Source organism: Neltuma alba, unplaced genomic scaffold, assembly GCF_004799145.2.
Source record: "Neltuma alba isolate B1F8T4 unplaced genomic scaffold, ASM479914v2 tig00007566_pilon, whole genome shotgun sequence".
Taxonomy (NCBI): domain Eukaryota; kingdom Viridiplantae; phylum Streptophyta; class Magnoliopsida; order Fabales; family Fabaceae; genus Neltuma; species Neltuma alba.
Window position 1 is genome coordinate 61,366 of NW_021634815.1, and position 15,278 is coordinate 76,643.

Sequence of the window (15,278 nt, forward strand, 5' to 3'; positions counted from 1 at the left end):
TGGTTGAGATTTTTTTTTGACAAGCACAAATATCTTCTTATTATAGGTAATTCTATTTAAGATACTGTTAAGTACTAAATATGGACATCTCTTCCTGTGCAGATTTGCGGGTGGATGTGTGTTGTGTTTTGTTGGGCCGCTTCAAAATTTAAATTTCTGTGAGCGAACTTAGTTGGGCTGCTATAACTTGCGGCACAATGTAGGGGTTTAATTGTTTAGTGCGTTTGGAGTATGTGCTAATCATTTTATTAGTTATGATATAAAATTTAACTTCTTATATTAAAAAATGGTGCGAACATAAAATCAGGACACAAATTAAAATTCGTTAAAAAAATTAATGTTTTTAGTTTTGAAAAAATATGCTTGGCAATGATAAATCACTCTTAATAAATATTATTAGCAAATTAAATCACGAAAAATAGTTTATACTCATGCAAATACTATAATTTGTATAATAATTTATTACAAAATTTAATTGAATATATGAAATTTATATAATATAAATTTCTAGTACGTAACATTCTCTTTTTTGTTGAAAAAGCTAATATTAATCAATGACAAAAAATTCTAAAACAATAAAATACATTCCTTATTTCTATTTAAATATATAAATAAAAAGCCATGATTTGCTAATTAGGGAAAATACCAGAAAAATATCCTGAAAATATCAAAATAAAAAATTAGTAACTCCAATTTCAATAATCTCAAATAATCATCCACATCTGCTAAAATGAAATTTGGAAATGTGTTTTTATAATATTGTCCTTCACTTTTTAAAGCTAAACTATACTATAGTCCGCCAAATTTACATCTAAGTTTAAAAAGTATATTTTTTAATCTCAGCACTGTTAGTATCATTTCACAAAAAGTGTTGATTCAATAAATTCAAACAGTTCATGGTCAAAAAAAAAATTCAAACAGTAACTATATAATTAAATACTGACAAAACATATTTATAATACAAAATTAAAATAAACCAATTGACCCGCCGATTTATTTATAATAAAAATGATAACAAGCATACTATGTCAGTTTCCTATCTCAAAGTTCTTGAGTCAACATTTTTTGTTAAATGAGAGAGAGGATTTTAAAATTAAAAAAAAATAAAAAATGCACATTTTAATTTTAAAGAACCAGATTGAAACTAGATGGAAACGTGACTAATTAAATATGTACTTTAGTTTTTTATTAAAAAAAATGAATAAACATGCCACCTCGACACTCTCGTTGGTGGCTGGAATTTTTTAATGACAAAGTTGGCCAACAGAGCGGTAAATGAGTAAAGAAGTGTTGTCAATATCTCAAAACAATGGCCTTTTATATTAAATTATCTTTAAAATTGTTCCTTTTTTTTTTTGTAATTTTTTTCAAGAGTAAAGTAACATCCAGTATCCTAATATAATTTTTTAGTAGTATCCAACACTCTAATTTTATTTATAGTCTGTGATGTTTAATGCATTATAAATAAACTGAGGGTGTTGGAACTTGTATGTAGTTGGAAAATTATATCAAAGTGTTGGATGCTAATTTTCTGTTTTTTTTAAAAGATATTACTTTTTCATTTTGCAAAACACTCAACTAAAATTAAATTATTCTTTTTTTAAAAAAAAAAACTAAAAATTGTTCTAGGAAGAAGGAATGAGACAACGCCTAAGATGTTTCTATTTTCTTATTTTATTCCGATCATCCAATGGAAGTTTTGATGCAATAGAGAGGGCCCTCTGGTTGAACGATGACATTGTTGAGAGTTTCCAATAGCTAGAAAACGAATCTACGAATTTGTTAATGAAATTTAGACCATTCACACTCAACATATTCGGAGAATTGTTATAAAATTTAAGAAAAAAATGTAGTTACAAAACATGATCTCAATCGTAACAGAACAATACACATTGACAAGCCTAGTACGGAATCACAATTTAATTTGTCATTAAAACTTTTTGATAATCTTTTTTTTTTTTGGGAGACCTCAACTTAATTTATCCTTTGATTATTTCATTAAATTAGTATGAAAATATTAAATTACTAAATAAAAACGAATAAATTTGGTTTAAGATGGAGATAACGACGTGGAAGGAATGAATTACGTATATTACAGATTTTTTTTCTTTTAACTTATTAATCTGTACGAATAAATCTGATATTAACCCCCCCCAACCCCCGAAAAACATGTGCAATCGCAAAAGAAAGAACCAGATTTGAGAGCATGGCATGTAGGAGCAAGCGTGGTTAACTAACGGTTAGGCAACGATGGCCCCATTATGATTTTGCATATCATATTTGTTTAATTCGTGTCCTAAACACAACCAATCTCTCATAGCTTTACCTTTCCCAACAAAACAACCATTGTTCTTCCTATCATCAATTCTCAGAGGACTTTTCATCTTCACCATCATCTCTTTCACCAACGTTTTCACAGGAGATTGTCCCCTGAGATTGCTATGCTTCCCTGAGCCACACACCACAACAATTTCTGTAGGAATCACGTAAGTTGAATTGTTCAGCCTTCGTCGCATTTCTTGCAACCAAAGTAACATAATTAGATAATATGAACCCAAATGCAGTCCATGTAAATCCAGCTTTGCCTGCTTAGAGTCCCAAACCATGACCTCTTCTAGAATCTCGGTTGACCTGATTAGCTCTCCAACCACCATAGCTTCATCTCCTTCCAAACTGGCATTCAACTCCTCAATTGACAATGGGAAGCCATTCAAGTCCACCAACTTTCTCATGAGAACAGGACATGAATTCAGAACATAATTATATGTCCTTTTCGAGAACGGAATTGATGTCTTCCTCATCCTTTGAAGCCATGAAACCATGTTTGTTGGCTCACCATGCATTCCGTACGCTGAAAGAACCATATTTGAACAAACTGTATCAATAACAAACCCTTCTTTTTCCATTTGAACCAAAAGTCTCTCCGAGTCTTGGAATAATCCCAATCTTCCATAACCATACATGATAGACTTGAATTCAAATGCTGAAGGTTCAAGTGCTTTGATTCTCATATTCTCAACCAAATTCTCTGCCTCACAAGGCCTATCCATTTAACATAAACCACTGACCATATATTCATAAACACGACGTTTTATGTAAATAGAGGATGATGAACTATGAAGAAGCTGGCTTAGGTACGAATAAGCAATCTCAAACCCTCTTTCTGAACTTTGTTTGGAGTGACACTCCAACAATTTACAATAGAAAAGAGCCAGATCTCGAGAGCCAGACTCTGATTTGGAAGTGCCTTCCGAAATTAGAGTTTCCCAGGCTGAATATTGTTCCTGTTTATCCAGCAAAGCAGCAAGCTCAGCTACAATCTTAAGGTTCCAACTGTACCAAGGTGCTTCAGCAATTCTTGCATAAAGCTGCAAATTTTGCAAAAACATCAGAGACTCTAATAATCAACTTGAGGAGAGAGATAAAGAGTAAAGTACTAACCGGGAGGGCAACTGAGGAGAGATGGAGTTGAACTGTAGAAGGAGAGAGGAGATCGCAAAGAGTGCTGAGAGACACTGATTCAGGTGAACTTTGTACGAATCTCTGGATCAAGTTGTTTGTGGTCGACGGGTCTCCAGATGTCACCACCTTCTTCAGAAAATGCTGACCTTGTTTTGTTAGCGCATATTCTACCATAACTCCAAGCTTTGGTCCTTGGTTCCACCATAGTTGGACACTGCTCAACATCATCTTCAACGTTAGATATTATAAAATCATGTCCTTCTTCCACAGACCTTCACGGAGAGTCAAAATATAAAATTCCCATAGTTTAGCATGTTATCCACCAAGGACAATTTTAAATTAAAAAAAGAAAAAAAAAGGGGGGGAAAGAACATTTTATGTATGAAATCTTATCAACGATTCAAAGAAACCTTATCAGCTATTTCAGGAATTGGCATTGCTCCAATTAGATAGCAAGTATCAATCAACATTTCTACGTTCATGGCCATATGACAACGGCATATATTGTCGAGGAGCCAGTGAATTGGAGAATAACGGAAAGCATACATTGTCTCTATAAAGCGCATAAAAAGACACTAACGAACTCTCAGTAACTCAAATAGTTCCAATCCTCTTGCATGTAGTTTGCCTCAATCGCTGCTTACACGCAATCAAGCACAGATGTATGTGTATTTATATATGCATATAGCTATGATCAAGCTTTACTGTCTTGTTAAATTAACTCCCCCAAGCCCGATTCCAGAAATTAGGCCGAGAGATAACATGAAGAAAATGACGATATGACTCAATTTAAAACTCAAACAGCACATCACAACCAATTATTAGTGTGTTTAGATTAGCATTTGCAAAATAGAATATGGGTAGATTTGAACTTTTGTTTGGATTGTTCTACATTACGAGTGATTTTGACTGATTAAGCATGCTAGGATGATACATGTTTGTCAAAAACATTTTAGCCGTACAATTACTAAAAGGAACATGAGCCTTACAATATAGCGTAATATTAACAATAGTACGACTGAGTTAACCTGCACATACTCAACAACAAATTTTCTCTCAGTTATTAATAAATTTAACTTTTAATTATTTTGATTTCTTTTAAGGTTAATGATTAATGCCTAGCTTTAATTTAATAAAAAATATTTCAAAAAATTTAATTTGCTTTTCTTGACAATTCACCTGAATCTGTTAACCATATATATAAACCTACAAGTCCAAAGCCCATTCCTTCACTAAACCCCCCCCCCAAAAAAAAAAAAAAACGCACCACCATCGCATCTCACACGCTTTTTCCCTCAAAATCATTCCGAAAAAAGATAAACTTGACACGCAATATATGGAAGAAATCAGGAGCAGAGAACAACAATGTTGCAACGAAGAGAAGTTTTTTCTTGTTGTGCTGTGATATCGATGTTGCGCCGAAGTAAAAGAAGGAAAGCAGAAGCAGAAGAGAATAATAAACAAAAGCAGAAACCAAGAAAGAACAGGGAAAAAACAGGGGCAATGACCAAATCCAACCCACTGAACACACAAGAACCAAATCGCCCTACAAGCTACGAAGCCATTGTTGATAAGCACAACCAAAGGGCTCACTCTACAAATTGACATTTAATCCGACAAATTTTTTGCCTCAATTTTAACCGGAGTTAACTATAACAACGAATTGAGAGATAGGATTCATTGGATTCAGGGGGAAAGGAGAAGATCTGAAGCTATTACCGGTTCAGCTTTCTCCGGAGCCGAATGTTGACTACCCCGTTCTGCCTCTATTTCGCTTTCTTCTCCCAAGCTCGCTTTCTCTTCACTCGGCTCCATCCCTGTCCCCTGCATCTTTCGCTCTGTCTTATCTGTTCTTCTTATGTAAGTTAAAAACAGGAAGATTGTTTGTGAACCGACGGATAAACCTGTGAGCCTGAGGACGGTTGTTCGGGATGCCCAAAATTACTTTAAAAACATATTTATTTTTATAATAATAGTATTAATCCAATTTTTGTATTATTTTTAATCAAAACAAAATATTTTTTACACTTATTTTATATAATTATAAAATTACTTTCAAAATCACATGCACCCTTGCTTTCTATACAGTAAGAAATAATAATAATATTAATCCAATTTTTTTTATCATTTTTAATGGTTAAGTTATCGTAAAACATCCTAATATTATTTCCCAGTAATATTTAGCATTTTAATCTTATTTATAATGTATCCAGTCCAATTATACTCTACATTCTAATTTTATTTATGATGCATTATAAATAAAATTAAAGTACTAGAAGTAGAAGAAAAATAATACTATTCTGATCTTAAATATAAAAATTGGGGGAGGATTAGAATAACGGACACATCATAAATAAAATTAGCGCACTACATATAACTAAAAAAGAACATGACGCTGGAACTTTACACTTCTTTAATATTAATATACACATGAAATAAGGCTAGATAAAAATTGGAAAAATGACACAAAAGTGACATTTGAACTTGAAAATACTAAAATGGTCATTTAAACTTGCAAAATCCCAATTTAGTCATAAAGGACCAATTTGACATTAATAAATTTCTTGCAATGGCCATATTGCCCTTTATTTTATTTATTGTTTTTAAAAAAAAATCAAAGTCCCCATTGGCTGGTCCAGCGTTGGCAGCAGAGGCCGTCACCAGAGCTTTGGTGACCGGTCAACAATTGGTCACCAAAACTCCAGCAACCGGAAACAATTTTTACTAAAGTTGTAAAAATGCTATTTTTTGAATTTTTCGAAAAACCTGTTGTTAACTACTATACTGAAGTTGTTAATAGCGTTACAAAAGTTGTTAACTGTTATACTGAAGTTGTAAAAATTTTCAAAAAAGAAAGCTGCTAAAGTTGTGAAAATATTTTTTTTTTAATTTTTAGGAAAACTTGTTATTAAATGCTATCTCAAAGCTGCTAATAGAGTTATAGAACTTGTTAACGACATTACTGATGTTATAAAAATGCTACTTTTCAAATTTTTTAAAAATTATTAACTGTTATACTGAAGTTGTTAATAGGGTTACAAAAGTTATTAATTGTTACATTGAAGTTTTAAAATTTTTTTAAAAATAGTAGTTGCTAAAGTTGTAAAAATAATATTTTTTTTGAATTTTTAAGAAAACTTGTTAAATGCTATACTAAAGTTGTTAATAGAGTTACGAAACTTATTAATGGCATTATTGAAGTTGTAAAAATGCTACTTTTTGAATTTCTCGAAAAACCTGTTGTTAACTACTATACTAAAGTTGTTAATAGCATTACAAAAGTTGTTAACCATTATACTGAAATTGTAAATTTTTTAAAAAACTCATTTTCGGCCACCGGAGCTCTAGTTACCAATTGTTAAATTTTCTGAAAAACTAGTTGTTAACTGTTATACTGAAATTGTTAAGAGTGTTGCAAAAGTTATTAACCGTTATACTGAAGTTATAAAAATTTTTAAAAAAATTGTTTCCGGCCACCGGAACTTCGGCCACTAATTGTCTATTGCTCACCGTAGCTCCGGTGACGGCCTCTGGTAACTGGTCGGCCAGTGGGGGCTTTGGTTTTTTAAAAAACAATAAATAAAATGAAGGGTAATATGGTCATTTTAGCAAATTTATAAATGTCAAATTAGTCACTTGTGACTAAATTGGGAATTTATAAATTCAAGTAACTATTTTGGTATTTCCAAGCTCAAGTGTCATTTTGTATCATTTTCCCATAAAAATTTGTGACAAACGATCACCAAAGAGCAGCAATTTTCAAATAAAAATGTTGGTTAATATTATCTTTAATTTTTAAAATTTGACCTCATGTTGATTTTAGTTTGAAATTTGAAACAAATGATTTTAAAAGTTTCAAGTACCAAAGATACTATTATCAAGTCAAAAATGTTTAAGCAGATCAAAATAAATCAAATTTTAGAATCAAAACCAAAACAAGGTCAAAGTTAAAAGTTAAAAATAGAATTAATCTTAAAATATTTAATGTTTCAAATATCTTTAAATATATATATATATATATATCAATCATATCTCAGACTATCGAAAAGTAATTCATTGGTAATATACAATTATACATACAGAGACACAAGTTCTATGACAATCTAGAGAAGGAAAACTACAAATACAGACTAAGGTCTTATTTAGTGCGAAGTATTAAAAATAAGGAGTAGGAATTGAGATTGAAATTAAAAAAAATTATTAAAAAAATATTTAGCAGGAGAGATTTCTTATTACATGGGATTAAACAAACTCATATATGTGGAATTGCAGAATACCATAGTGGGAGATGGTGTTCTCTAATCCCACCTCAACGGATTTATCTAATTTCATGTAACAAGTAATTACTCATACTAAATATTTTTAAATAATTTTTATTAATTACAATTTTTATTTTTATTTTTTATATTTCATACCAAACAGAAGTTTATGACAGTGTGGCTAAAATGAAGAAGACTAAGTGAGGTCCTTTGCCATTTGATCCAAGCAGAATGTGGGCGGGTCCAGCAAGACTGCTCTTTCATTGTTCATCTCATGAGCCCTCCTGGCAAGTAAATCCTCACGTGCCAATGCCTCCTTGTGAGCATGTACTATCTCTATGTTCCAGTGTGAGAGATTAACGATCGTACTTCAAAAATCTCTGCTGCCCAAGGGTGGTATTGTCCATTCACCCTATAACACAAGGGGGGAAAAAGAAAAGAAAAGAAAGAACTATATTTTAAATCAGACGGTAATTTTTATCGACGAAATGTGTGCAAAGAGAGAGGAGAAAGAACTAATGATTTTAAATGTTTGTAAATATTTCTTTCAAATGAGGGAAGCAAGCTTTTCTCGCTTGAGCCAGTGAAATAAACTTTCTACTGTGTATAACTAAAAAGATGTTGTCAATTTTACCCAATGTTATGAAATATGTTGATTTTGATTATCATACCCTCTATTAATCTAGAAAAAACAAAACCTTAACTTATTACCCATTTTTTTAAATAGCGGCTTTGGTATTTTAAATGTTATGAAAAAAATTAAATTTACAATTTTAAAAAAAATGAATGATAATATAAAATGCCGATAATAATTTATAAAGTATAAACAACAGTTTTAATCCTTTTAAGTATTTCAAAATTTAAATTTTTATATTGATTATCATTTTATATAAATATTTAAACATTTAAATTTCATATCTACAAATAAATATTATAGTTTTACTTCATAATATTTCTATTTAAAATATTTACCATAATTTTATAATAATTATTTGCTAAACATGTTAAGTTCGTTATTTTGAATAGAAATTTAAATATTAATTTTATTTAATGGAATCCCCATGAATATTTAAAAGGGAAAGCTAATCCCCCAGGCCTCATCGTTTTACTCAAATTTTGATTAGGTCCTTGCCTTACAGTTTATTCCGTTAGAGCAGTTAATCCTTATAGTCAAAGACTATTAGTTTCAAAGCTAACGGTGTTTACTAACTACTGACATGATTGATAAAAAATTACTAGATAAATTACCTATCAGAAGTTTTTCAAAGATGCCAAAAGAAGAAAAATGAAAATTCACAAAGATGCAGAAGCTTAGAGATGCAAATTTATCTTTGAAGGAAAGCGCTAATCAACAGAGGCTCTATTCCATTAAGTCTCTTGCAGCATTATGGAGTGTGGAACAACTAAAATTCCACTCATCTCTTGTGTGGATTATGACGGGCATCATGTTGCTGGGCAACTTCTTCTCGTTTCGACCATACCAGATGGGTGCTATCAAAACTTTTTGGACCATAAACATCAATGTTCTCAACATTGTAATTTGATGTTTATGAGGAGGACTAGTTTCTCTCTAGAGTCTTAGCTTGTCTTCCGATGTTAAAAAAATAAAAAAAAACATTGCACTCCCTCCATCAATCAATATAACTTATAAATCTCTTCCACCCAAGCTACTGTTCATAAGCAAAATCTGACTTAATGACCAAACAAAACAAAAAAATTCCTTGGGCTTTGTTCAAGCCATATTATGCATTAATGAAGCATAGGGCTTCATGCCAGCTAAGCTAAGGCATTTTTTAAAAATACTTTTTAAATTTAAATTTCAAAACCTCCCTCCAATTATCTTGGTTGATGCTGTAAGTGCTGCTTATAGCTGCTGCCAGGCCTGAGCAGAGAAGGATCACAGTTGCGGCCATTAGGGTCGACCCCATGATTGCGTTCCTTAATGATTGAAATCTAGGGTGTTTTTTGAAAAATTAATTGCAGTTGTACCTGAGAAAACTCATGGAACAAAACATATAGGCCTGAAATGTTTGTGACAATTCTAAAATGAAATCGTGTGACCGTGTCTGCCATTTCTTGATTATATGAAAAGCTTAGTTTTTTTCAAAACCTTATGGTCTCTAATTTGAAATGCTTTTTTCTTAAGTATACAAGACATTAGTCTTGAAGAAGATAAGCAAGTCTACAACTAAACAAAAGCGAAGATGCTCGCTAAATCGTCCTGGAGATGACGCAAGCCTAACTTGCAGAGCTTAAAATAAACTTTTCATATAATCAAGAAGTGGTAGGGAACGGTCACGGGGACAAATGCCTCATTAAATGTTTGCTTTTTTTCATGGGTTTGGAAATTGTAGAGTCAAAGTGTGTGGATTAATTACCTGCACAAAACATGCAGCCAGTGATTATGGATAGCCATGAAATAGAGCGAGTTTCCTGTGTTTTGTGCTCAATTAATATAAGCTCATCAAGTGCAGAACAGGGTTCCCCTGCTACTTTCATGGGTCTGGAAACCCATTGTACATACCTTTTCGAAAGCTGACAACTTGTATGTGTGGTGAAAATCTGTAAGTTTATGTTGCAGCTTTTTGTGTTTCTTATTTTTATTTCTAAATTGAAAAGAATGAAAAAAAAAATTCAAAATTGTTTGTAATATGGTGTGAAATGAGTTCTGTAAGGTTATGTTCGAGCCTTTTGTGTTTCTTCTTATCTCTAAATCGAAGGAATGGAGTACATCACTGAAGGGGTAACAATTACTTTTTACATTTCGACCAACGAAAAGAAAGTTTTCATGTGCTTATTATGTTGCTGTCAATCTCATAGTAAAAGGATACTTCTTTTTAACCTATCACTACAAATGTTATATTTTTTGAGCTCCCGTCACTATGAAGCCCTTTCTGCTTGGTTATTATTTAGCTAGTGATTTTGAGAAAACTAATTTACATTAAATTTTTTTTAATTAAAACCATTTTTACATTGTTATTGTTAAAATAGTATGATTTATTTTATTGATTTTTGAAGAATTTTGTTGAGATTTTATTTTTTTAATATTAAAATTCTTAATTCAAAGTATATTAAATATATCTAAATTACATTATAACATAATGACTTGAGAATTTCCATTTATCTACAAATCATGTTCCACAAGTGAGGATCTCAAAATGCTTTTATATGTGGATTTGAAAATATTGCATGATTTCTTATTTAATTTATTTTGAGAAACATCGAATATGATGCTTGCTCTCAAGATATTATCATAAGTTATATATGGATAATGTTAGAAGCTTAGTAATCCTTACTTAGTTATAAACTATATTAGTTAATAATAACCCAAGTACTATGAAAGATATCTCTAAATCACACGTTTGTTTCGGAGAATGGGCTGTTTTACTAACTAAGCAATGATGATTTACTCAAATTGTAATGTCCAATATTTTCATCAATTTTGTACCCCAAAAAAAAAAACCATTTTCATTAACTTGTGAAGGTGTTAAGGCCCAATTATAGTGATGGAAAATAAATAAAAGGTAGATTGGGCCTAAAACTATAACCACTAATGCTGTATATGTGGTTTTACTGGCTTCTCTTGCACGATAGGATATGTGGCTTTTATCAAGAATGAGGAGCATGAAAAGAAAGGAAGTACTTTGGCACGATGGTGGGATCTGTTATTAAAAAATCAAGTACCAATTTGTGTCTTGGGATATATTTTTAAAGAAACATACCAATTTTGATACAATGTTTGCATGATGTCTTGGAAGGGGCAGCTGTGCAATAATATCTCACCTAAGCATATAGATGACAATTATATGTCTTTTATGGTAACACAAAAGCCGTATTTTAGCATTGATTTTCAATCTGCAGCAATTTCATTTTCTACACTCAGTAGTTATGTTGAAATGGTTATTTTATGCATATATACTACCTAATTGTGTGTTTAAAAGTTGGGGCTTATTTTAAAGTATCTTAAAGCTCATTTTAAAGAATCTTAATTATAATTAAATGAGAATTGTTCACTTAACTACAATCAAGGTACAATAACCTCTAAATTATAACACATGCTATGTTTGACTTTAATAGCATGAGAAGAGAGGTCATTATTCTGTTTTATGATGGGGGATGCAGCTGCTGAAAATGTTTACAAATTAAAGATAAAATTTATAGGATTGCAACCTCGTGTCTTCGTATCAATCTAGATGTATATTTTACTTTTGTTGAAGTTTCTGAATTTCTACTAAATGTGGATATAAGGAAAGGTTATGATTTAAGGCAAAGCTTCCCGTGCAACGCACGAGAAAGCACATGCTAGTTTTGTATTATAAGAAAGAACCATCAAAACAGCAATAAATGTATAAATTACATGCATAATTTTTTAATTATACATTTGTTTGTGAAGAGATTATATAGGAGATAATGAGTAAAAATTTATATTACAAAATTTAAAATTAAAAAAAAAAAGATGATTTCTCTTTTATATTTAAGAACACCATTATAAAAGAAGTCATTTCTTATAAAAAAACGATAGATAGGGCTAATAGTTGGCTTTTAGCCAACCCTAATGATGACTAATGGTGACAGTTGTAGGGTTTGCTTCTTTCTTTGTTTTTTTTTAGGGGTTTGCTTCAAATAATATACTAAAATAAATAACAATAATTTCAAAGCCGTTGTTTCAGCTAATATGATTCTCCATATTGTTCATATATCCACTTTAAAATAATGTCATTTTGCATAATTGTGCTATATTAGACTGGTGTTATCTTCATTTAGTATGTTTTTATTTTATTTTCTTTTATCTGCAGATTGGATGGATCTATGGCTTTGTTTTAGGGGGTATCTAGACATGGTTTAACATGCATGGCAGAGGATGGGAATGGGTGAGCCTTTTCTGTTTGAGTTAACTAACTGGACACTTCTCATTTTTATCTAGTATTTCATTCTTAGTTGTGATTGAAGATGGTCCAAAGACTAGGCAGGGTCGACGGGGTTATTTAGGGGAAGGAGCACGGGATGCTATACATGTTATAGAGATAAACCCTCTTTGAAACGTTCGACAGTCTTTCTTTTTTCTTCCTACCTTATTTTTAATTGTGTGCATGATATTTTCTGTTACTGTTCAGGTTAGTTTCTCAGATTCACTCCCTGATCTTCACTCTTCAAGACTGTTTGGCTGCTTTGTATCAGTTTGTTCCTCATTGAGATGAATGAAAAGTATGGCTCAGCGTATCAATTTGTGAGGTCAAAAAAAAAAAATCATTTGTCTTCCAGGGACTGTTGTTTCTCGATTGTACTATTAATGGGGTTTGGTTGTGTCTAACTCCCATTAGTTTCTGAATTTGGGAATGTGCTACTGGGAATGGGTTGTTGCTGAAATTTCCAGTCTGGGTGTTTAGTTAAAATAGTAAGTACATTTTTTTTTCCATATATAGTTGGAAGTATAGCTATTTGGTCAGGTTAGTGAATTCTTTAAACCAATAACTTTGTGATAATCTGGGAGTCAAACCAGAGATATCTAAAATAAGTTAAATTTTGAAATTGATGTGGGCATTGAACCTGGAACCGTATGGATGGAACAGAGTGCTAACATTGTTAACTTCCACTTGCCTTAGGTCATCATATTATAAATTGCACTGTAGGCTTTCAATAATTTTCTTATTTTTCCTACATTTATTTTCTGTTCATATGCAATGTTAGATTATAAGCAAATTAACACTATCCTGCACATGTTATTTTTTTCCTGCAATTTTCTTGGGTGTTTCCTTTCAAACACTACTGATGGGTTGTACGTTTTGGGTAATGAAACTTGTAATTGATTGCTTTTTCTATAGACTTTACCTCTCTCCCTCTCTCTTGAGGAACTATTTATTGGACTTTGAACTATGTTAATTAGCTATGCAGTATAACCACGTTCCAGTTGCAACTTGCTAAAAGTGTTTTTTCATCATTTTCTGCGTATTGTTAGTTTTAGTTTTATTTTTTCTCATGTATTTCACTTCCTGTTATCTACATCAAAATAATTTGTTTCCTATGAACTACCACTTCTCTATCTTTTGTAATCTTAGACGAAAAATAATCATCACATCGACTTCTCAAAAATACTACAGTAATCACTACATGACTAATTTTGTGCAAGTATTGTTTAATGGAAAATTTGTCATTTTGAGTGTCTTATTTCTATTTTCATGGCTACTTACTTCAGTTAAGGACCTTCCTTCCCTCCTCCATTTCTCCTCCTTTTTTATAGATTTAGTGGTAACCATTGTAAGCCTCAGCTAAATTTTCTTTTCAATCATTTTCTTTATTTTTCTAAGGTGTTGATTCAATTATAGGATTGTAAGTGCTAGGGTGCCAAATTGGATTTGAGGTATTATGATATGAATTTATATAATTGCTGGGTCCTGACGTCGATGGTATTTTCATTAGTATCTTATTACAAACACTGATACTATTTTGGGTGATACAATTTGTTTTGCTTTAACTTATCTCCTAATAATTGATGTTACATAATGATAACTTCTATTCAAACTACATGCTTATGCAGTCATTGCAACAATAACTGCCTAGAAAACCTAAAGGGAGCGAAACATTTTTAGCACATCAAGCATGGTGGATTCAAGGGGTGTGTGGTATACTAAGAGTTCCTCATCTCCCAGTAAAGAGAAATTTTAATATTTTATGAACGAAACCTTGCTTGTGCTTGATAATGTTGTGGAAGATAGCAGAAAAAAGTAAGAAAGGGTTACTGTTGTGGAAGATTGCAAGAAAAAATACGGCATACTACCTCTTGTCCGAATTATAAGACCTTATAATTAATAGTTTACAAACAAGATCTTATAATTAGCACTAGAGGTAGTATTAAACCACTATAATTTACTTTTGAGAGCTTAATTTAACTTGGAAATTTAGTAAATAAGATCTTGTCTATTTTTCTTGGCATGAATGTGAGGGTTTTGGAGTTTATGAAGCTTTAAAAGGAACTTAAATCCCATTGAAAGTGAGGGATAAGTATTAGAATTGGGATTAAAAAAATATGCTAAAAGAGTGTTTAGTATGAATAATTACTTAATACTTGGGATTAGGCAAATCCATATATGTGGGATTAAAAAATACCAAGGAGAAATGTGGTATTCTCCAATTCTACCTACATGGAATTACCTAATCTTACGTAAGGAGATCTATTGTGAGGGTGCCAATGCTGGATCCTAAATACAAGCTAATTGTTTTGGCGTCAAAGAGAAGATATGTGTTGTTAATCATCTGGGGATGTTATGTGTGCTGTTTTATTTTCATTTGTTATTGAAGCTTTCTTCTATTGTTGTGGGGCCACTGCTCGATTGATTTGTTGTATGGGTGGCAGGATGGAAGAACTCCATATCAAGTGATGTAATATTATTTCAAAAATAACACTTACATATTGATATCTCTTTCGTTTGGTCTGTTCAATATTAATGCAATACTTTGAGAAAGCTACCCGGTTGAATACCTTAAGAACGTAGGAGAATTTTTCACTTTGGAAAAATGAAGATGTAACATTCCGGGGCATAGCTTGGTTTCTAGATTGAT

At 31.6% G+C, this 15,278-nt stretch overlaps 1 protein-coding gene across 1 annotated transcript; it reads right to left on the reverse strand.

Moving 5' to 3' along the window:
- Positions 1-2,244: 2,244 nt before the first annotated feature.
- LOC114752821 (pentatricopeptide repeat-containing protein At2g17033-like) lies at positions 2,245-3,313 on the reverse strand. The gene is made up of 2 exons (XM_028941526.1): positions 2,586-3,313; positions 2,245-2,473 (listed from the first exon to the last, which is right to left on the reverse strand). Exons 1-2 carry the CDS (start codon positions 3,048-3,050, stop codon positions 2,414-2,416), a joined length of 525 nt encoding a protein of 174 aa, XP_028797359.1. The 5' UTR covers positions 3,051-3,313; the 3' UTR covers positions 2,245-2,413.
- Positions 3,314-15,278: the final 11,965 nt, after the last annotated feature.